The sequence below is a fragment of the Peromyscus maniculatus genome, chromosome 22, assembly GCF_049852395.1.
Source record: "Peromyscus maniculatus bairdii isolate BWxNUB_F1_BW_parent chromosome 22, HU_Pman_BW_mat_3.1, whole genome shotgun sequence".
Classification (NCBI taxonomy): Eukaryota; Metazoa; Chordata; class Mammalia; order Rodentia; family Cricetidae; genus Peromyscus; species Peromyscus maniculatus.
This window is the reverse complement of record NC_134873.1, coordinates 269,203-290,571: the sequence shown is the minus strand read 5'-3', so window position 1 is coordinate 290,571 and position 21,369 is coordinate 269,203. Positions and strand designations below refer to the sequence as shown.

General features: G+C 41.2%; 1 protein-coding gene across 1 annotated transcript in view; it reads right to left on the bottom strand.

Annotated features, from left to right (window-relative positions):
• Positions 1–474: 474 nt before the first annotated feature.
• Positions 475–21,369, bottom strand: part of LOC143270127 (uncharacterized) — a 69,503-nt gene continuing 48,608 nt past the window's right edge. Inside the window, exons 4-12 of the mRNA XM_076558991.1 lie at positions 20,881–20,967; positions 19,011–19,097; positions 17,143–17,229; positions 15,275–15,361; positions 13,405–13,491; positions 11,535–11,621; positions 9,666–9,752; positions 7,796–7,882; positions 475–6,012 (exon numbers count right to left, since the gene is read on the bottom strand). Coding sequence (XP_076415106.1) covers positions 5,797–6,012; positions 7,796–7,882; positions 9,666–9,752; positions 11,535–11,621; positions 13,405–13,491; positions 15,275–15,361; positions 17,143–17,229; positions 19,011–19,097; positions 20,881–20,967 — 912 coding nt within the window. The 3' untranslated portion in view covers positions 475–5,796. The remainder of the gene's footprint in view (positions 6,013–7,795; positions 7,883–9,665; positions 9,753–11,534; positions 11,622–13,404; positions 13,492–15,274; positions 15,362–17,142; positions 17,230–19,010; positions 19,098–20,880; positions 20,968–21,369) is intronic.

The window sequence follows — 21,369 nt, the reverse complement described above, 5'->3', positions numbered from 1 at the left end:
ATCAAATAGCAAGGGAAAAAATTTCCTGTGCAGGTTCACGACAACATGGGATAGGTCATCAGATGGCCACACCCTTAGGAGGGTTGAGAACTAGTGCCTTACAGGGTGATTAGGTTGTGGGCTCCCAGAAGGGAGGATATGAAGGAGGTGAAGAATTGGGCCAGGCTGGCTTCCTCTTCTCTGACACTATTTGAAATACTGTAGACATAGGAACACAGAGACATCGTTCCTTACACAAACAAATATATTACATGTCAAATTAGTGGGAATTAAAGGTAAATATATTTCATTTTCTTTGCAGCTATCAGTTATTACCTCATCTAGCGGAGACAGTTCCAGGTCCCCCAAGATGGTCTTGACGATGGGGGTCCTTATTGCACAACCAATATGTTCCTCGCTCTTCTGCAAAGGAAAGGTAGAGGATGAACCTTCTCAGTTAAGGAAATCAATTCTTTTGTTTGGTCTGTATGTGAAGTGTGTGTGAGACCCAAAACCGGTATTTGCTTCGTTTTCAAATGAAGCCGTCTTCTGACACAAAAGAGGCTGTGCTGGGTTCCTTTAAATTATGAATACCAAAATTCAAAACAGAACAGGAGAAAAGTGTTTCACTCTCTTTTGCTCAGTTTCTTTGAGGTCGCCTGAGTTCTGGCATGTGATAGGTGGATCTGAGTTTCATTGCTGGAAGCAAAATGGGAACCATGTCTAAGGATCTTTAACCGAGTATTTTCAACACATGGTTCGTAGTCAAGCAGTTTGCTGGTAATTGTGTTTTCTGGGATGGATCCCAGGTCATTATGCCTGCATGCAGAATGATCTGCTGGCATTGGTGTGCTAGTGTATTGTATCAATTTCTTTTGTATTTTGTGGAGTGTGTGTGAGTGTGTATTAATGCTGATATATTTACATTCAAAGCATATATATTAAGGCCACCAAATGGCTAAAGTCATAAAGGCAATTGCCAGCATGACTGACACTTCCAATTGAACCCTGAGATTGAAATGGTGAGAGGATAGAAACAACTCCTAAAAATTATACTTGCACCTGCACACTTCTACTGTGGCAAACAGTTTCTTGCCTTTTCCCATTCACCAAATAAATTGAGAACAGGTTATCCTTGAACTCAAAGAGACCAGTGTCCTCTGCATTATGAGTGCACAGATTAGAGGAGTGTACCAACAAGACCACCTCCTATTCATGTTCTTCCTGCCTATAAGTTCTCTGCATTTCAATGTTTCATACCAGCAGGCTGATGAGGCCTAGGGTATAAAATTTTGGCAACCACCCTGAAAGCTGACTCATCGTTTATACTAAGGACATATTGGTCTTTGCTTATGAACAGGTGCATAAGAAACATATTGATTCTGGGGGCTGGAAAGAAGACTCAGCAGGGTTTACCACTTTTTGTTGGGGCAGAGGTTAGGGCTTTGATTCACAGAACCAACATCTTGGCTGAGAACCTTCTGGAACTGCAGTGCCAGGGGATCCAAAGCGCCCCTGGATGTCAGTGGGCAGACCACAAACAGAGTGCACAGAAAGAATGCATTCAAAACATTTCCACCCCTAAAATAAATACACTGAAGTCATACAAGAGTGTTTGGTAGGTTCCTGTTGACATTATCTACTGCATGATTCTATAACGTTTACTCTCTTTATTTGTGTGTGGTTTCTTTTCTGATTCAAAGAGCTCCCTTTCTGATTTTTGTCTCCATAGTCTAATTTACTATCACATACCCATGAAAATAGTGGTTCTCAACAGGTGGTTAGTGACCCATTTGGAGAACCTAAGACTGTCTTTCACGGGGTTCACCTAACACCTTGTGAAAACATTGATATAGACATGATAATTCATAAGACGTGAAAAATGACAGTTATCAAATAGCAAGGGAAAAAATTTCCTGTGCAGGTTCACCACAACATGAGATAGGTCATCAGATGGCCAAACCCTTAGGAGGGTTGAGAACTAGTGCCTTACAGGGTGATTAGATTGTGGGCTCCCAGAAGGGAGGATATGAAGGAGGTGAAGATATGGGCCAGGCTCGCTTCCTCTTCTCTGACACTATTTGAAATACTGCAGACATAGGAACACAGAGACATCGATCCTTACACAAACAAATATATTACATGTCAAATTAGTGGGAATTAAAGGTAAATATATTTCATTTCCTTTGCAGCTATCAGTTATTACCTCATCTAGCGGAGACAGTTCCAGATCCCCCAAGATGGTCTTGACGATGGGGGACTTTATTTCACAGCCAATATGTTCCTCGCTCTTCTGCAAAGGAAAGGTAGAGGATGAACCTTCTCAGTTAAGGAAATCAATTCTTTTGTTTGGTCTGTATGTGAAGTGTGTGTGAGACCCAAAACCGTTATTTGCTTCGTTTTCAAATGAAGCCGTCTTCTGACACAAAAGAGGCTGTGCTGGGTTCCTTTAAATTATGAATACCAAAATTCAAAACAGAACAGGAGAAAAGTGTTTCACTCTCTTTTGCTCAGTTTCTTTGAGGTCGCCTGAGTTCTGGCATGTGATAGGTGGATCTGACTTTCATTGCTGGAAGCAAAATGGGAACCATGTCTAATGATCTTTAACCGAGTATTTTCAACACATGGTTCGTAGTCAAGCAGTTTGCTGGTAATTGTGTTTTCTGAGATGGATCCCGGGTCATTATGCCTGCATGCAGAGTGATCTGCTGGCATTGGTGTGCTAGTGTATTGTATCAATTTCTTTTGTATTTTGTGGAGTGTGTGTGAGTGTGTTTTAATGCTGATATATTTACATTCAAAGCATATATATTAAGGCCACCAAATGGCTAATGTCATAAAGGCACTTGAAAGCATGACTGACACTTCCAATTGAACCCTGAGATTGAAATGGTGAGAGGATAGAAACAACTCCTAAAAATTATACTTGCACCTGCACACTTCTGCTGTGGCAAACAGTTTCTTGCCTTTTCCCATTCACCAAATAAATTGAGAACAGGTTATCCTTGAACTCAAAGAGACCAGTGTCCTCTGCATTATGAGTGTACAGATTAGAGGAGTGTACCAACAAGACCACCTCCTATTCATGTTCTTCCTGCCTATAAGTTCTCTGCATTTCAATGTTTCATACCAGCAGGCTGATGAGGCCTAGGGTATAAAATTTTGGCAACCACCCTGAAAGCTGACTCATCGTTTATACTAAGGACATATTGGTCTTTGCTTATGAACAGGTGCATAAGAAACATATTGATTCTGGGGTCTGTAAAGATGACTCAGCAGGGTTTACCACTTTTTGCTGGGGCAGAGGCTCTGGCTTTGATTCACAGAACCAACATCTTGGCTGAGAACCTTCTGGAACTGCAGTGCCAGGGGATCCAAAGGGCGCCTGGATGTCAGTGGGCAGACCACAAACAGAGTGCACAGAAAGAATGCATTCAAAACATTTCCACCCCTAAAATAAATCCACTGAAGTCATACAAGAGTGTTTGGTAGGTTCCTGTTGACATTATCTACTGCATGATTCTCTAACGTTTACTCTCTTTATTTGTGTGTGGTTTCTTTTCTGATTCAAAGAGCTCCCTTTCTGATTTTTGTCTCCATAGTCTAATTTACTATCACATACCCATGAAAATAGTGGTTCTCAACAGGTGGTTAGTGACCAATTTGGAAAACCTAAGACTGTCTTTCACGGGGTTCACCTAACACCTTCTGAAAACATTGATATAGACATGATAATTCATAAGACGTGAAAAATGAGAGTTATCAAATAGCAAGGGAAAAAATTTCCTGTGCAGGTTCACCACAACATGAGATAGGTCATCAGATGGCCACACCCTTAGGAGGGTTGAGAACTAGTGCCTTACAGGGTGATTAGATTGTGGGCTCCCAGAAGGGAGGATATGAAGGAGGTGAAGAAATGGGCCAGGCTGGCTTCCTCTTCTCTGACACTATTTGAAATACTGCAGACATAGGAACACAGAGACATCGTTCCTTACAGAAACAAATATATTACATGTCAAATTAGTGGGAATTAAAGGTAAATATATTTCATTTTCTTTGCAGCTATCAGTTATTACCTCATCTAGCGGAGACAGTTCCAGGTCCCCCAAGATGGTCTTGACGATGGGGGTCCTTATTGCACAACCAATATGTTCCTCGCTCTTCTGCAAAGGAAAGGTAGAGGATGAACCTTCTCAGTTAAGGAAATCAATTCTTTTGTTTGGTCTGTATGTGAAGTGTGTGTGAGACCCAAAACCGGTATTTGCTTCGTTTTCAAATGAAGCCGTCTTCTGACACAAAAGAGGCTGTGCTGGGTTCCTTTAAATTATGAATACCAAAATTCAAAACAGAACAGGAGAAAAGTGTTTCACTCTCTTTTGCTCAGTTTCTTTGAGGTCGCCTGAGTTCTGGCATGTGATAGGTGGATCTGACTTTCATTGCTGGAAGTAAAATGGGAACCATGTCTAAGGATCTTTAACCGAGTATTTTCAATACATGGTTCATAGTCAAGCAGTTTGCTGGTAATTGTTTTTTCTGAGATGGATCCCGGGTCATTATGCCTGCATGCAGAGTGATCTGCTGGCATTGGTGTGCTAGTGTATTGTATCAATTTCTTTTGTATTTTGTGGAGTGTGTGTGAGTGTGTTTTAATGCTGATATATTTACATTCAAAGCATATATATTAAGGCCACCAAATGGCTAATGTCATAAAGGCACTTGAAAGCATGACTGACACTTCCAATTGATCCCTGAGATTGAAATGGTGAGAGGATAGAAACAACTCCTAAAACTTATCCTTGCACTTGCACACTTCTACTGTGGCAAACAGTTTCTTGCCTTTTCCCATTCACCAAATAAATTGAGAACAGGTTATCCTTGAACTCAAAGAGACCAGTGTCCTCTGCATTATGAGTGCACAGATTAGAGGAGTGTACCAACAAGACCACCTCCTATTCATGTTCTTCCTGCCTATAAGTTCTCTGCATTTCAATGTTTCATACCAGCAGGCTGATGAGGCCTAGGGTATAAAAATTTGGCAACCACCCTGAAAGCTGACTCATCGTTTATACTAAGGACATATTGGTCTTTGCTTATGAACAGGTGCATAAGAAACATATTGATTCTGGGGTCTGGAAAGATGACTCAGCAGGGTTTACCACTTTTTGCTGGGGCAGAGGCTCTGGCTTTGATTCACAGAACCAACATCTTGGCTGAGAACCTTCTGGAACTGCAGTGTCAGGGGATCCAAAGCGCCCCTGGATGTCAGTGGGCAGACCACAAACAGAGTGCACAGAAAGAATGCATTCAAAACATTTCCACCCCTAAAATAAATCCACTGTAGTCATACAAGAGTTTTTGGTAGGTTCCTGTTGACATTATCTACTGAATGATTCTCTAACGTTTACTCTCTTTATTTGTGTGTGGTTTCTTTTCTGATTCAAAGAGCTCCCTTTCTGATTTTTGTCTCCGTAGTCTAATTTACTATCACATACCCATGAAAATAGTGGTTCTCAACAGGTGGTTAATGACCCATTTGGAAAACCTAAGACTGTCTTTCACGGGGTTCACCTAACACCTTTTGAAAACATAGATATAGACATGATAATTCATAAGACGTGAAAAATGACAGTTATCAAATAGCAAGGGAAAAAATTTCCTGTGCAGGTTCACCACAACATGAGATAGGTCATCAGATGGCCACACCCTTAGGAAGGTTGAGAACTAGTGCCTTACAGGGTGATTAGATTGTGGGCACCCAGAAGGGAGGATATGAAGGAGGTGAAGAAATGGGCCAGGCTGGCTTCCTCTTCTCTGACACTATTTGAAATACTGCAGACATAGGAACACAGAAACATCGTTCCTTACCCAAACAAATATATTACATGTCAAATTATTGGGAATTAAAGGTAAATATATTTCTTTTTCTTTGCAGCTATCAGTTATTACCTCATCTAGCGGAGACAGTTCCAGGTCCCCCAAGATGGTCTTGACGCTGGAGGACCTTATTGCACAGCCAATATGTTCCTCGCTCTTCTGCAAAGGAAAGGTAGAGGATGAACCTTCTCAGTTAAGGAAATCTATTCTTTTGTTTGGTCTGTATGTGAAGTGTGTGTGAGACCCAAAACCGGTATTTGCTTCGTTTTCAAATGAAGCCGTCTTCTGACACAAAAGAGGCTGTGCTGGGTTCCTTTAAATTATGAATACCAAAATTCAAAACAGAACAGGAGAAAAGTGTTTCACTCTCTTTTGCTCAGTTTCTTTGAGGTTGCCTGAGTTCTGGCATGTGATAGGTGGATCTGACTTTCATTGCTGGAAGTAAAATGGGAACCATGTCTAAGGATCTTTAACCGAGTATTTTCAACACATGGTTCGTAGTCAAGCAGTTTGCTGGTAATTGTGTTTTCTGAGATGGATCCCGGGTCATTATGCCTGCATGCAGAGTGATCTGCTGGCATTGGTGTGCTAGTGTATTGTATCAATTTTATTTGTATTTTGTGGAGTGTGTGTGAGTGTGTTTTAATGCTGATATATTTACATTCAAAGCATATATATTAAGGCCACCAAATGGCTAATGTCATAAAGGCACTTACCAGCATGACTGACACTTCCAATTGAACCCAGAGATTGAAATGGTGAGAGGATAGAAACAACTCCTAAAAATTATACTTGCACCTGCACACTTCTGCTGTGGCAAACAGTTTCTTGCCTTTTCCCATTCACCAAATAAATTGAGAACAGGTTATCCTTGAACTCAAAGAGACCAGTGTCCTCTGCATTATGAGTGCACAGATTAGAGGAGTGTACCAACAAGACCACCTCCTATTCATGTTCTTCCTGCCTATAAGTTCTCTGCATTTCTATGTTTCATACAAGCAGGCTGATGAGGCCTAGGGTATAAAATTTTGGCAACCACCCTGAAAGCTGACTCATCGTTTATACTAAGGACATATTGGTCTTTGCTTATGAACAGGTGCATAAGAAACATATTGACTCTGGGGTCTGGAAAGATGACTCAGCAGGGTTTACCACTTTTTGCTGGGGCAGAGGCTCTGGCTTTGATTCACAGAACCAACATCTTGGCTGAGAACCTTCTGGAACTGCAGTGCCAGGTGATCCAAAGCGCCCCTGGATGTCAGTGGGCAGACCACAAACAGAGTGCACAGAAAGAATGCATTCAAAACATTTCCACCCCTAAAATAAATCCACTGAAGTCAAACAAGAGTGTTTGGTAGGTTCCTGTTGACATTATCTACTGCATGATTCTCTAATGTTTACTCTCTTTATTTGTGTGTGGTTTCTTTTCTGATTCAAAGAGCTCCCTTTCTGATTTTTGTCTCCGTAGTCTAATTTACTATCACATACCCATGAAAATAGTGGTTCTCAACAGGTGGTTAATGACCCATTTGGAAAACCTAAGACTGTCTTTCACGGGGTTCACCTAACACCTTCTGAAAACATTGATATAGACATGATAATTCATAAGACGTGAAAAATGACAGTTATCAAATAGCAAGGGGAAAAATTTCCTGTGCAGGTTCACCACAACATGAGATAGGTCACCAGAGGGCCACAACCTTAGGAAGGTTGAGAACTATTGCCTTACAGGGTGATTAGATTGTGGGCACCCAGAAGGGAGGATATGAAGGAGGTGAAGAAATGGGCCAGGCTGGTTTCCTCTTCTCTGACAGTATTTGAAATACTGCAGACATAGGAACACAGACACATCGTTCCTTACACAAACAAATATATTACATGTCAAATTAGTGGGAATTAAAGGTAAATATATTTCTTTTTCTTTGCAGCTATCAGTTATTACCTCATCTAGCGGAGACAGTTCCAGGTCCCCCAAGATGGTCTTGATGCTGGAGGACCTTATTGCACAGCCAATATGTTCCTCGCTCTTCTGCAAAGGAAAGGTAGAGGATGAACCTTCGCAGTTAAGGAAATCAATTCTTTTGTTTGGTCTGTATGTGAAGTGTGTGTGAGACCCAAAACCGTTATTTGCTTCGTTTTCAAATGAAGCCGTCTTCTGACACAAAAGAGGCTGTGCTGTGTTCCTTTAAATTATGAATACCAAAATTCAAAACAGAACAGGAGAAAAGTGTTTCACTCTCTTTTGCTCAGTTTCTTTGAGGTCGCCTGAGTTCTGGCATGTGATAGGTGGATCTGAGTTTCATTGCTGGAAGTAAAATGGGAACCATGTCTAATGATCTTTAACCGAGTATTTTCAACACATGGTTCGTAGTCAAGCAGTTTGCTGGTAATTGTGTTTTCTGAGATGGATCCCGGGTCATTATGCCTGCATGCAGAGTGATCTGCTGGCATTGGTGTGCTAGTGTATTGTATCAATTTCTTTTGTATTTTGTGGAGTGTGTGTGAGTGTGTATTAATGCTGATATATTTACATTCAAAGCATATATATTAAGGCCACCAAATGGCTAATGTCATAAACGCACTTGCCAGCATGACTGACACTTCCAATTGAACCCTGAGATTGAAATGGTGAGAGGATAGAAACAACTCCTAAAACTTATCCTTGCACCTGCACACTTCTACTGTGGCAAACAGTTTCTTGCCTTTTCCCATTCACCAAATAAATTGAGAACAGGTTATCCTTGAACTCAAAGAGACCAGTGTCCTCTGCATTATGAGTGCACAGATTAGAGGAATGTACCAACAAGACCACCTCCTATTCATGTTCTTCCTGCCTATAAGTTCTCTGCATTTCAATTATTCATACCAGCAGGCTGATGAGGCCTAGGGTATAAAATTTTGGCAACCACCCTGAAAGCTGACTCATCGTTTATACTAAGGACATATTGGTCTTTGCTTATGAACAGGTGCATAAGAAACATATTGATTCTGGGGTCTGGAAAGATGACTCAGCAGGGTTTACCACTTTTTGCTGGGGCAGAGGCTCTGGCTTTGATTCACAGAACCAACATCTTGGCTGAGAACCTTCTGGAACAGCAGTGCCAGGGGATCGAAAGCGCCCCTGGATGTCAGTGGGCAGACCACAAACAGAGTGCACAGAAAGAATGCATTCAAAACATTTCCACCCCTAAAATAAATCCACTGTAGTCATACAAGAGTTTTTGGTAGGTTCCTGTTGACATTATCTACTGCATGATTCTCTAACGTTTACTCTCTTTATTTGTGTGTGGTTTCTTTTCTGATTCAAAGAGCTCCCTTTCTGATTTTTGTCTCCATAGTCTAATTTACTATCACATACCCATGAAAATAGTGGTTCTCAACAGGTGGTTAGTGACCCATTTGGAAAACCTATGACTGTCTTTCACGGGGTTCACCTAACACCTTTTGAAAACATAGATATAGACATGATAATTCATAAGACGTGAAAAATGACAGTTATCAAATAGCAAGGGAAAAAATTTCCTGTGCAGGTTCACCACAACATGAGATAGGTCATCAGATGGCCACACCCTTAGGAAGGTTGAGAACTAGTGCCTTACAGGGTGATTAGATTGTGGGCACCCAGAAGGGAGGATATGAAGGAGGTGAAGAAATGGGCCAGGCTGGCTACCACTTCTCTGACACTATTTGAAATGCTGCAGACATAGGAACACAGAGACATCGTTCCTTACAGAAACAAATATATTACATGTCAAATTAGTGGGAATTAAAGGAAAATATATTTCTTTTTCTTTGCAGCTATCAGTTATTACCTCATCTAGCGGAGACGGTTCCAGGTCTCCCAAGATGGTCTTGACGCTGGAGGACCTTTTTGCACAGCCAATATGTTCCTCGCTCTTCTGCAAAGGAAAGGTAGATGATGAACCTTCTCAGTTAAGGAAATCAATTGTTTTGTTTGGTCTGTATATGAAGTGTGTGTGAGACCCAAAACCGTTATTTGCTTCGTTTTCAAATGAAGCCGTCTTCTGACACAAAGAGGCTGTGCTGGGTTCCTTTAAATTATGAATACCAAAATTCAAAACAGAACAGGAGAAAAGTGTTTCACTCTCTTTTGCTCATTTTCTTTGAGGTCGCCTGAGTTCTGGCATGTGATAGGTGGATCTGAGTTTCATTGCTGAAAGTAAAATGGGAACCATGTCTAATGATCTGTAACCGATTATTTTCAACACATGGTTCGTAGTCAAGCAGTTTGCTGGTAATTGTGTTTTCTGGGATGGATCCCGGGTCATTATGCCTGCATGCAGATTGATCTGCTGGCATTGGTGTGCTAGTGTATTGTATCAATTTCTTTTGTATTTTGTGGAGTGTGTGTGAGTGTGTATTAATGCTGATATATTTACATTCAAAGCATATATATTAAGGCCACCAAATGGCTAATGTCATACAGGCACTTGCCAGCATGACTGACACTTCCAATTGAACCCTGAGATTGAAATGTTGAGAGGATAGAAACAACTCCTAAAAATTATCCTTGCACCTGCACACTTCTGCTGTGGCAAACAGTTTCTTGCCTTTTCCCATTCACCAAATAAATTGAGAACAGGTTATCCTTGAACTCAAAGAGACCAGTGTCCTCTGCATTATGAGTGCACAGATTAGAGGAGTGTACCAAAAAGACCACCTCCTATTCATGTTCTTCCTGCCTATAATTTCTCTGCATTTCAATGTTTCATACCAGCAGGCTGATGAGGCCTAGGGTATAAAATTTTGGCAACCACCCTGAAAGCTGACTCATCGTTTATACTAAGGACATATAGGTCTTTGCTTATGAACAGGTGCATAAGAAACATATTGATTCTGGGGTCTGGAAAGATGACTCAGCAGGGTTTACCACTTTTTGCTGGGGCAGAGGCTCTGGCTTTGAATCACAGAACCAACATCTTGGCTGAGAACCTTCTGGAACTGCAGTGCCAGGGGATCCAAAGAGCCCCTGGATGTCAGTGGGCAGAACACAATCAGAGTGCACAGAACGAATGCATTCAAAACATTTCCACCCCTAAAATAAATCCACTGAAGTCATACAAGAGTATTTGGTAGGTTCCTGTTGACATTATCTACTGCATGATTCTCTAACGTTTACTCTCTTTATTTGTGTGTGGTTTCTTTTCTGATTCAAAGAGCTCCCTTTCTGATTTTTGTCTCCATAGTCTAATTTACTATCACATACCCATGAAAAGAGTGGTTCTCAACATGTGGTTAGTGACCCATTTGGAAAACCTAAGACTGTCTTTCACGGGGTTCACCTAACACCTTCTGAAAACATAGATATAGACATGATTATTCATAAGACGTGAAAAATGACAGTTATCAAATAGCAGGGGAAAAAATTTCCTGTGCAGGTTCACCACAACATGAGATAGGTCATCAGATGGCCACACCCTTAGGAAGGTTGAGAACTAGTGCCTTACAGGGTGATTAGATTGTGGGCTCCCAGAAGGGAGGATATGAAGGAGGTGAAGAAATGGGCCAGGCTGGCTTCCTCTTCTCTGACACTATTTGAAATTCTGCAGACATAGGAACACAGAGACATCGTTCCTTACACAAACAAATATATTACATGTCAAATTAGTGGGAAGTAAAGGTAAATATATTTCTTTTTCTTTGCAGCTATCAGTTATTACCTCATCTAGCGGAGACAGTTCCAGGTCCCCCAAGATGGTCTTGACGCTGGAGGACCTTATTGCACAGCCAATATGTTCCTCGCTCTTCTGCAAAGGAAAGGTAGAGGATGAACCTTCTCAGTTAAGGAAATCAATTCTTTTGTTTGGTCTGTATGTGAAGTGTGTGTGAGACCCAAAGCCGGTATTTGCTTCGTTTTCAAATGAAGCCGTCTTCTGACACAAAAGAGGCTGTGCTGGGTTCCTTTAAATTATGAATACCAAAATTCAAAACAGAACAGGAGAAAAGTGTTTCACTCTCTTTTGCTCAGTTTCTTTGAGGTCGCCTGAGTTCTGGCATGTGATAGGTGGATCTGAGTTTCATTGCTGGAAGTATAATGGGAACCATGTCTAATGATCTTTAACAGAGTATTTTCAACACATGGTTCGTAGTCAAGCAGTTTGCTGGTAATTGTGTTTTCTGGGATGGATCCCGGGTCATTATGCCTGCATGCAGAGTGATCTGCTGGCATTGGTGTGCTAGTGTATTGTATCAATTTCTTTTGTATTTTGTGGAGTGTGTGTGAGTGTGTATTAATGCTGATATATTTACATTCAAAGCATATATATTAAGGCCACGAAATGGCTAATGTCATAAAGGCACTTGCCAGCATGACTGACACTTCCAATTGAACCCTGAGATTGAAATGGTGAGAGGATAGAAACAACTCCTAAAAATTATCCTTGCACCTGCACACTTCTGCTGTGGCAAACAGTTTCTTGCCTTTTCCCATTCACCAAATAAATTCAGAACAGGTTATCCTTGAACTCAAAGAGACCAGTGTCCTCTGCATTATGAGTGCACAGATTAGAGGAGTGTACCAACAAGACCACCTCCTATTCATGTTCTTCCTGCCTATAAGTTCTCTGCATTTCAATGTTTCATACCAGCAGGCTGATGAGGCCTAGGGTATAAAATTTTGGCAACCACCCTGAAAGCTGACTCATCGTTTATACTAAGGACATATAGGTCATTGCTTATGAACAAGTGCATAAGAAACATATTGATTCTGGGGTCTGGAAAGATGACTCAGCAGGGTTTACCACTTTTTGCTGGGGCAGAGGCTCTGGCTTTGAATCACAGAACCAACATCTTGGCTGAGAACCTTCTGGAACTGCAGTGCCAGGGGATCCAAAGAGCCCCTGGATGTCAGTGGGCAGACCACAATCAGAGTGCACAGAAAGAATGCATTCAAAACATTTCCACCCCTAAAATAAATCCACTGAAGTCATACAAGAGTATTTGGTAGGTTCCTGTTGACATTATCTACTGCATGATTCTCTAACGTTTACTCTCTTTATTTGTGTGTGGTTTCTTTTCTGATTCAAAGAGCTCCCTTTCTGATTTTTGTCTCCATAGTCTAATTTACTATCACATACCCATGAAAAGAGTGGTTCTCAACATGTGGTTAGTGACCCATTTGGAAAACCTAAGACTGTCTTTCACGGGGTTCACCTAACACCTTCTGAAAACATAGATATAGACATGATAATTCATAAGACGTGAAAAATGACAGTTATCAAATAGCAAGGGAAAAAATTTCCTGTGCAGGTTCACCACAACATGAGATAGGTCATCAGATGGCCACACCCTTGGGAAGGTTGAGAACTAGTGCCTTACAGGGTGATTAGTTTGTGGGCTCCCAGAAGGGAGGATATGAAGGAGGTGAAGAAATGGGCCAGGCTGGCTTCCTCTTCTCTGACACTATTTGAAATACTGCAGACATAGGAACACAGAGACATCGTTCCTTACACAAACAAATATATTACATGTCAAATTAGTGGGAAGTAAAGGTAAATATATTTCTTTTTCTTTGCAGCTATCAGTTATTACCTCATCTAGCGGAGACAGTTCCAGGTCCCCCAAGATGGTCTTGACGCTGGAGGACCTTATTGCACAGCCAATATGTTCCTCGCTCTTCTGCAAAGGAAAGGTAGAGGATGAACCTTCTCAGTTAAGGAAATCAATTCTTTTGTTTGGTCTGTATGTGAAGTGTGTGTGAGACCCAAAACCGGTATTTGCTTCGTTTTCAAATGAAGCCGTCTTCTGACACAAAAGAGGCTGTGCTGGGTTCCTTTAAATTATGAATACCAAAATTCAAAACAGAACAAGAGAAAAGTGTTTCACTCTCTTTTGCTCAGTTTCTTTGAGGTCGCCTGAGTTCTGGCATGTGATAGGTGGATCTGAGTTTCATTGCTGGAAGTATAATGGGAACCATGTCTAATGATCTATAACCGAGTATTTTCAACACATGGTTCGTAGTCAAGCAGTTTGCTGGTAATTGTGTTTTCTGGGATGGATCCCGGGTCATTATGCCTGCATGCAGAGTGATCTGCTGGCATTGGTGTGCTAGTGTATTGTATCAATTTCTTTTGTATTTTGTGGAGTGTGTGTGAGTGTGTATTAATGCTGATATATTTACATTCAAAGCATATATATTAAGGCCACGAAATGGCTAATGTCATAAAGGCACTTGCCAGCATGACTGACACTTCCAATTGAACCCTGAGATTGAAATGGTGAGAGGATAGAAACAACTCCTAAAAATTATCCTTGCACCTGCACACTTCTGCTGTGGCAAACAGTTTCTTGCCTTTTCCCATTCACCAAATAAATTGAGAACAGGTTATCCTTGAACTCAAAGAGACCAGTGTCCTCTGCATTATGAGTGCACAGATTAGAGGAGTGTACCAACAAGACCACCTCCTATTCATGTTCTTCCTGCCTATAAGTTCTCTGCATTTCAATGTTTCATACCAGCAGGCTGATGAGGCCTAGGGTATAAAATTTTGGCAACCACCCTGAAAGCTGACTCATCGTTTATACTAAGGACATATTGGTCTTTGCTTATGAATAGGTGCATGAGAAACCTATTGATTCTGGGTTCTGGAAAGATGACTCAGCAGGGTTTACCACATTTTGCTGGGGCAGAGGCTCTGGCTTTGATTCACAGAACCAACATCTTGGCTGAGAACCTTCTGGAACTGCAGTGCCAGGGGATCCAAAGAGCCCCTGGATGTCAGTGGGCAGACCACAAACAGAGTGCACAGAAAGAATGCATTCAAAACATTTCCACCCCTAAAATAAATCCACTGAAGTCATACAAGAGTGTTTTGTAGGTTCCTGTTGACATTATCTACTGCATGATTCTCTAACGTATACTCTCTTTATTTGTGTGTGGTTTCTTTTCTGATTCAAAGAGTTCCCTTTCTGATTTTTGTCTCCATAGTCTAATTTACTATCACATACCCATGAAAATAGTGGTTCTCAACAGGTGGTTAGTGACCCATTTGGAAAAACTAAGACTGTCTTTCACGGGGTTCACCTAACACCTTCTGAAAACATAGATATAGACATGATAATTCATAAGACGTGAAAAATGACAGTTATAAAATAGCAAGGGAAAAAATTTCCTGTGCAGGTTCACCACAACATGAGATAGGTCATCAGATGGCCACACCCTTAGGAAGGTTGAGAACTAGTGCCTTACAGGGTGATTAGATTGTGGGCTCCCAGAAGGGAGGATATGAAGGAGGTGAAGAAATGGGCCAGGCTGGCTTCCTCTTCTCTGACACTATTTGAAATTCTGCAGACATAGGAACACAGAGACATCGTTCCTTACACAAACAAATATATTACATGTCAAATTAGTGGGAATTAAAGGTAAATATATTTCTTTATCTTTGCAGCTATCAGTTATTACCTCATCTAGCAGTATCAGTTCCAGGTCCCCCAAGATGGTCTTGACGCTGGAGGACCTTATTGCACAGCCAATATGTTCCTCGCTCTTCTGCAAAGGAAAGGTAGAGGATGAACCTTCGCAGTTAAGGAAATCTATTCTTTTGTTTGGTCTGTATGTGAAGTGTGTGTGACCCAAAACCGTTATTTGCTTCGTTTTCAAATGAAGCCGTCTTCTGACACAAAAGAGGCTGTGCTGGGTTCCTTTAAATTATGAATACCAAAATTCAAAACAGAACAGGAGAAAAGTGTTTCACTCTCTTTTGCTCAGTTTCTTTGAGGTCGCCTGAATTCTGGCATGTGATAGGTGGATCTGAGTTTCATTGCTGGAAGTAAAATGGGAACCATGTCTAATGATCTTTAACCGAGTATTTTCAACACATGGTTTGTAGTCAAGCAGTTTGCTGGTAATTGTGTTTTCTGGGATGGATCCCGGGTCATTATGCCTGCATGCAGAGTGATCTGCTGGCATTGGTGTGCTAGTGTATTGTATCAATTTCTTTTGTATTTTGTGGAGTGTGTGTGAGTGTGTATTAATGCTGATATATTTACATTCAAAGCATATATATTAAGGCCACGAAATGGCTAATGTCATAAAGGCACTTGCCAGCATGACTGACACTTCCAATTGAACCCTGAGATTGAAATGGTGAGAGGATAGAAACAACTCCTAAAAATTATCCTTGCACCTGCACACTTCTGCTGTGGCAAACAGTTTCTTGCCTTTTCCCATTCACCAAATAAATTCAGAACAGGTTATCCTTGAACTCAAAGAGACCAGTGTCCTCTGCATTATGAGTGCACAGATTAGAGGAGTGTACCAACAAGACCACCTCCTATTCATGTTCTTCCTGCCTATAAGTTCTCTGCATTTCAATGTTTCATACCAGCAGGCTGATGAGGCCTAGGGTATAAAATTTTGGCAACCACCCTGAAAGCTGACTCATCGTTTATACTAAGGACATATTGGTCTTTGCTTATGAACAGGTGCATGAGAAACCTATTGATTCTGGGGTCTGGAAAGATGACTCAGCAGGGTTTACCACATTTTGCTGGGGCAGAGGCTCTGGCTTTGATTCACAGAACCAACATCTTGGCTGAGAACCTTTTGGAACTGCAGTGCCAGGGGATCCAAAGAGCCCCTGGATGTCAGTGGGCAGACCACAAACAGAGTGCACAGAAAGAATGCATTCAAAACATTTCCACCCCTAAAATAAATCCACTGAAGTCATACAAGAGTGTTTTGTAGGTTCCTGTTGACATTATCTACTGCATGATTCTCTAACGTATACTCTCTTTATTTGTGTGTGGTTTCTTTTCTGATTCAAAGAGCTCCCTTTCTGATTTTTGTCTCCATAGTCTAATTTACTATCACATACCCATGAAAAGAGTGGTTCTCAACAGGTGGTTAGTGACCCATTTGGAAAAACTAAGACTGTCTTTCACGGGGTTCACCTAACACCTTCTGAAAACATAGATATAGACATGATAATTCATAAGACGTGAAAAATGACAGTTATAAAATAGCAAGGGAAAAAATTTCCTGTGCAGGTTCACCACAACATGAGATAGGTCATCAGATGGCCACACCCTTAGGAAGGTTGAGAACTAGTGCCTTACAGGGTGATTAGATTGTGGGCTCCCAGAAGGGAGGATATGAAGGAGGTGAAGAAATGGGCCAGGCTGGCTTCCTCTTCTCTGACACTATTTGAAATTCTGCAGACATAGGAACACAGAGACATCGTTCCTTACACAAACAAATATATTACATGTCAAATTAGTGGGAATTAAAGGTAAATATATTTCTTTATCTTTGCAGCTATCAGTTATTACCTCATCTAGCAGTATCAGTTCCAGGTCCCCCAAGATGGTCTTGACGCTGGAGGACCTTATTGCACAGCCAATATGTTCCTCGCTGTTCTGCAAAGGAAAGGTAGAGGATGAACCTTCGCAGTTAAGGAAATCTATTCTTTTGTTTGGTCTGTATGTGAAGTGTGTGTGACCCAAAACCGTTATTTGCTTCGTTTTCAAATGAAGCCGTCTTCTGACACAAAAGAGGCTGTGCTGGGTTCCTTTAAATTATGAATACCAAAATTCAAAACAGAACAGGAGAAAAGTGTTTCACTCTCTTTTGCTCAGTTTCTTTGAGGTCGCCTGAATTCTGGCATGTGATAGGTGGATCTGAGTTTCATTGCTGGAAGTAAAATGGGAACCATGTCTAATGATCTTTAACCGAGTATTTTCAACACATGGTTTGTAGTCAAGCAGTTTGCTGGTAATTGTGTTTTCTGGGATGGATCCCGGGTCATTATGCCTGCATGCAGAGTGATCTGCTGGCATTGGTGTGCTAGTGTATTGTATCAATTTCTTTTGTATTTTGTGGAGTGTGTGTGAGTGTGTATTAATGCTGATATATTTACATTCAAAGCATATATATTAAGGCCACCAAATGGCTAATGTCATAAAGGCACTTGCCAGCATGACTGACACTTCCAATTGAACCCTGAGATTGAAATGGTGAGAGGATAGAAACAACTCCTAAAAATTATCCTTGCACCTGCACACTTCTACTGTGGCAAACAGTTTCTTGCCTTTTCCCATTCACCAAATAAATTGAGAACAGGTTATCCTTGAACTCAAAGAGACCAGTGTCCTCTGCATTATGAGTGCACAGATTAGAGGAGTGTACCAACAAGACCACCTCCTATTCATGTTCTTCCTGCCTATAAGTTCTCTGCATTTCAATGTTTCATACCAGCAGGCTGATGAGGCCTAGGGTATAAAATTTTGGCAACCACCCTGAAAGCTGACTCATCGTTTATACTAAGGACATATTGGTCTTTGCTTATGAAAAGGTGCATAAGAAACATATTGATTCTGGGGTCTGGAAAGATGACTCAGCAGGGTTTACCACTTTTTGCTGGGGCAGAGGCTCTGGCTTTGATTCACAGAACCAACATCTTGGCTGAGAACCTTCTGGAACTGCAGTGCCAGGGGATCCAAAGCACCCCTGGATGTCAGTGGGCAGACCACAAACAGAGTGCACAGAAAGAATGCATTCAAAACATTTCCACCCCTAAAATAAATCCACTGAAGTCATACAAGAGTGTTTTGTAGGTTCCTGTTGACATTATCTACTGCATGATTCTCTAACGTTTACTCTCTTTATTTGTGTGTGGTTTCTTTTCTGATTCAAAGAGCTCCCTTTCTGATTTTTGTCTCCATAGTCTAATTTACTATCACATACCCATGAAAAGAGTGGTTCTCAACATGTGGTTAGTGACCCATTTGGAAAACCTAAGACTGTCTTTCACGGGGTTCACCTAACACCTTCTGAAAACATAGATATAGACATGATAATTCATAAGACGTGAAAAATGACAGTTATAAAATAGCAAGGGAAAAAATTTCCTGTGCAGGTTCACCACAACATGAGATAGGTCATCAGATGGCCACACCCTTAGGAAGGTTGAGAACTAGTGCCTTACAGGGTGATTAGATTGTGGGCTTCCAGAAGGGAGGATATGAAGGAGGTGAAGAAATGGGCCAGGCTGGCTTCCTCTTCTCTGACACTATTTGAAATACTGCAGACATAGGAACACAGAGACATCGTTCCTTACACAAACAAATATATTACATGTCAAATTAGTGGGAATTAAAGGTAAATATATTTCTTTATCTTTGCAGCTATCAGTTATTACCTCATCTAGCGGAGACAGTTCCAGGTCCCCCAAGATGGTCTTGACGCTGGAGGACCTTATTGCACAGCCAATATGTTCCTCGCTCTTCTGCAAAGGAAAGGTAGAGGATGAACCTTCCCAGTTAATTAAATCAATTCTTTTGTTTGGTCTGTATGTGAAGTGTGTGTGAGACCCAAAACCCTTATTTGCTTCGTTTTCAAATGAAGCCATCTTCTGACACAAAAGAGGCTGTGCTGGGTTCCTTTAAATTATGAATACCAAAATTCAAAACAGAACAGGAGAAAAGTGTTTCACTCTCTTTTGCTCAGTTTCTTTGAGGTCGCCTGAGTTCTAGCATGTGATAGGTGGATCTGAGTTTCATTGCTGGAAGTAAAATGGGAACCATGTCTAATGATCTTTAACCGAGTATTTTCAACACATGGTTCGTAGTCAAGCAGTTTGCTGGTAATTGTGTTTTCTGGGATGGATCCCGGGTCATTATGCCTGCATGCAGAGTGATCTGCTGGCATTGGTGTGCTAGTGTATTGTATCAATTTCTTTTGTATTTTGTGGAGTGTGTGTGAGTGTGTATTAATGCTGATATATTTACATTCAAAGCATATATATTAAGGCCACGAAATGGCTAATGTCATAAAGGCACTTGCCAGCATGACTGACACTTCCAATTGAACCCTGAGATTGAAATGGTGAGAGGATAGAAACAACTCCTAAAAATTATCCTTGCACCTGCACACTTCTGCTGTGGCAAACAGTTTCTTGCCTTTTCCCATTCACCAAATAAATTCAGAACAGGTTATCCTTGAACTCAAAGAGACCAGTGTCCTCTGCATTATGAGTGCACAGATTAGAGGAGTGTACCAACAAGACCACCTCCTATTCATGTTCTTCCTGCCTATAAGTTCTCTGCATTTCAATGTTTCATACCAGCAGGCTGATGAGGCCTAGGGTATAAAATTTTGGCAACCACCCTGAAAGCTGACTCATCGTTTATACTAAGGACATATTGGTCTTTGCTTATGAACAGGTGCATGAGAAACATATTGATTCTGGGGTCTGGAAAGATGACTCAGCAGGGTTTACCACATTTTGCTGGGGCAGAGGCTCTGACTTTGATTCACAGAACCAACATCTTGGCTGAGAACCTTCTGGAACTGCAGTGACAGGGGATCCAAAGAGCCCCTGGATGTCAGTGGGCAGACCACAAACAGAGTGCACAGAAAGAATGCATTCAAAACATTTCCACCCCTAAAATAAATCCACTGAAGTCATACAAGAGTGTTTTGTAGGTTCCTGTTGAAATTATCTACTGCATGATTCTCTAACGTTTACTCTCTTTATTTGTGTGTGGTTTCTTTTCTGATTCAAAGAGCTCCCTTTCTGATTTTTGTCTCCATAGTCTAATTTACTATCACATACCCATGAAAAGAGTGGTTCTCAACAGGTGGTTAGTGACCCATTTGGAAAACCTAAGACTGTCTTTCACGGGGTTCACCTAACACCTTCTGAAAACATAGATATAGACATGATAATTCATAAGACGTGAAAAATGACAGTTATCAAATAGCAAGGGAAAAAATTTCCTGTGCAGGTTCACCACAACATGAGATAGGTCATCAGATGGCCACACCCTTAGGAAGGTTGAGAACTAGTGCCTTACAGGGTGATTAGATTGTGGGCTCCCAGAAGGGAGGATATGAAGGAGGTGAAGAAATGGGCCAGGCTGGCTTCCTCTTCTCTGACACTATTTGAAATACTGCAGACATAGGAACACAGAGACATCGTTCCTTACACAAACAAATATATTACATGTCAAATTAGTGGGAATTAAAGGTAAATATATTTCTTTATCTTTGCAGCTATCAGTTATTACCTCATCTAGCAGAGACAGTTCCAGGTCCCCCAAGATGGTCTTGACGCTGGAGGACCTTATTGCACAGCCAATATGTTCCTCGCTCTTCTGCAAAGGAAAGGTAGAGGATGAACCTTCGCAGTTAAGGAAATCTATTCTTTTGTTTGGTCTGTATGTGAAGTGTGTGTGAGACCCAAAACCGTTATTTGCTTCGTTTTCAAATGAAGCCGTCTTCTGACACAAAAGAGGCTGTGCTGGGTTCCTTTAAATTATGAATACCAAAATTCAAAACAGAACAGGAGAAAAGTGTTTCACTCTCTTTTGCTCAGTTTCTTTGAGGTCGCCTGAGTTCTGGCATGTGATAGGTGGATCTGAGTTTCATTGCTGGAAGTAAAATGGGAACCATGTCTAATGATCTTTAACCGAGTATTTTCAACATATGGTTTGTAGTCAAGCAGTTTGCTGGTAATTGTGTTTTCTGGGATGGATCCCGGGTCATTATGCCTGCAT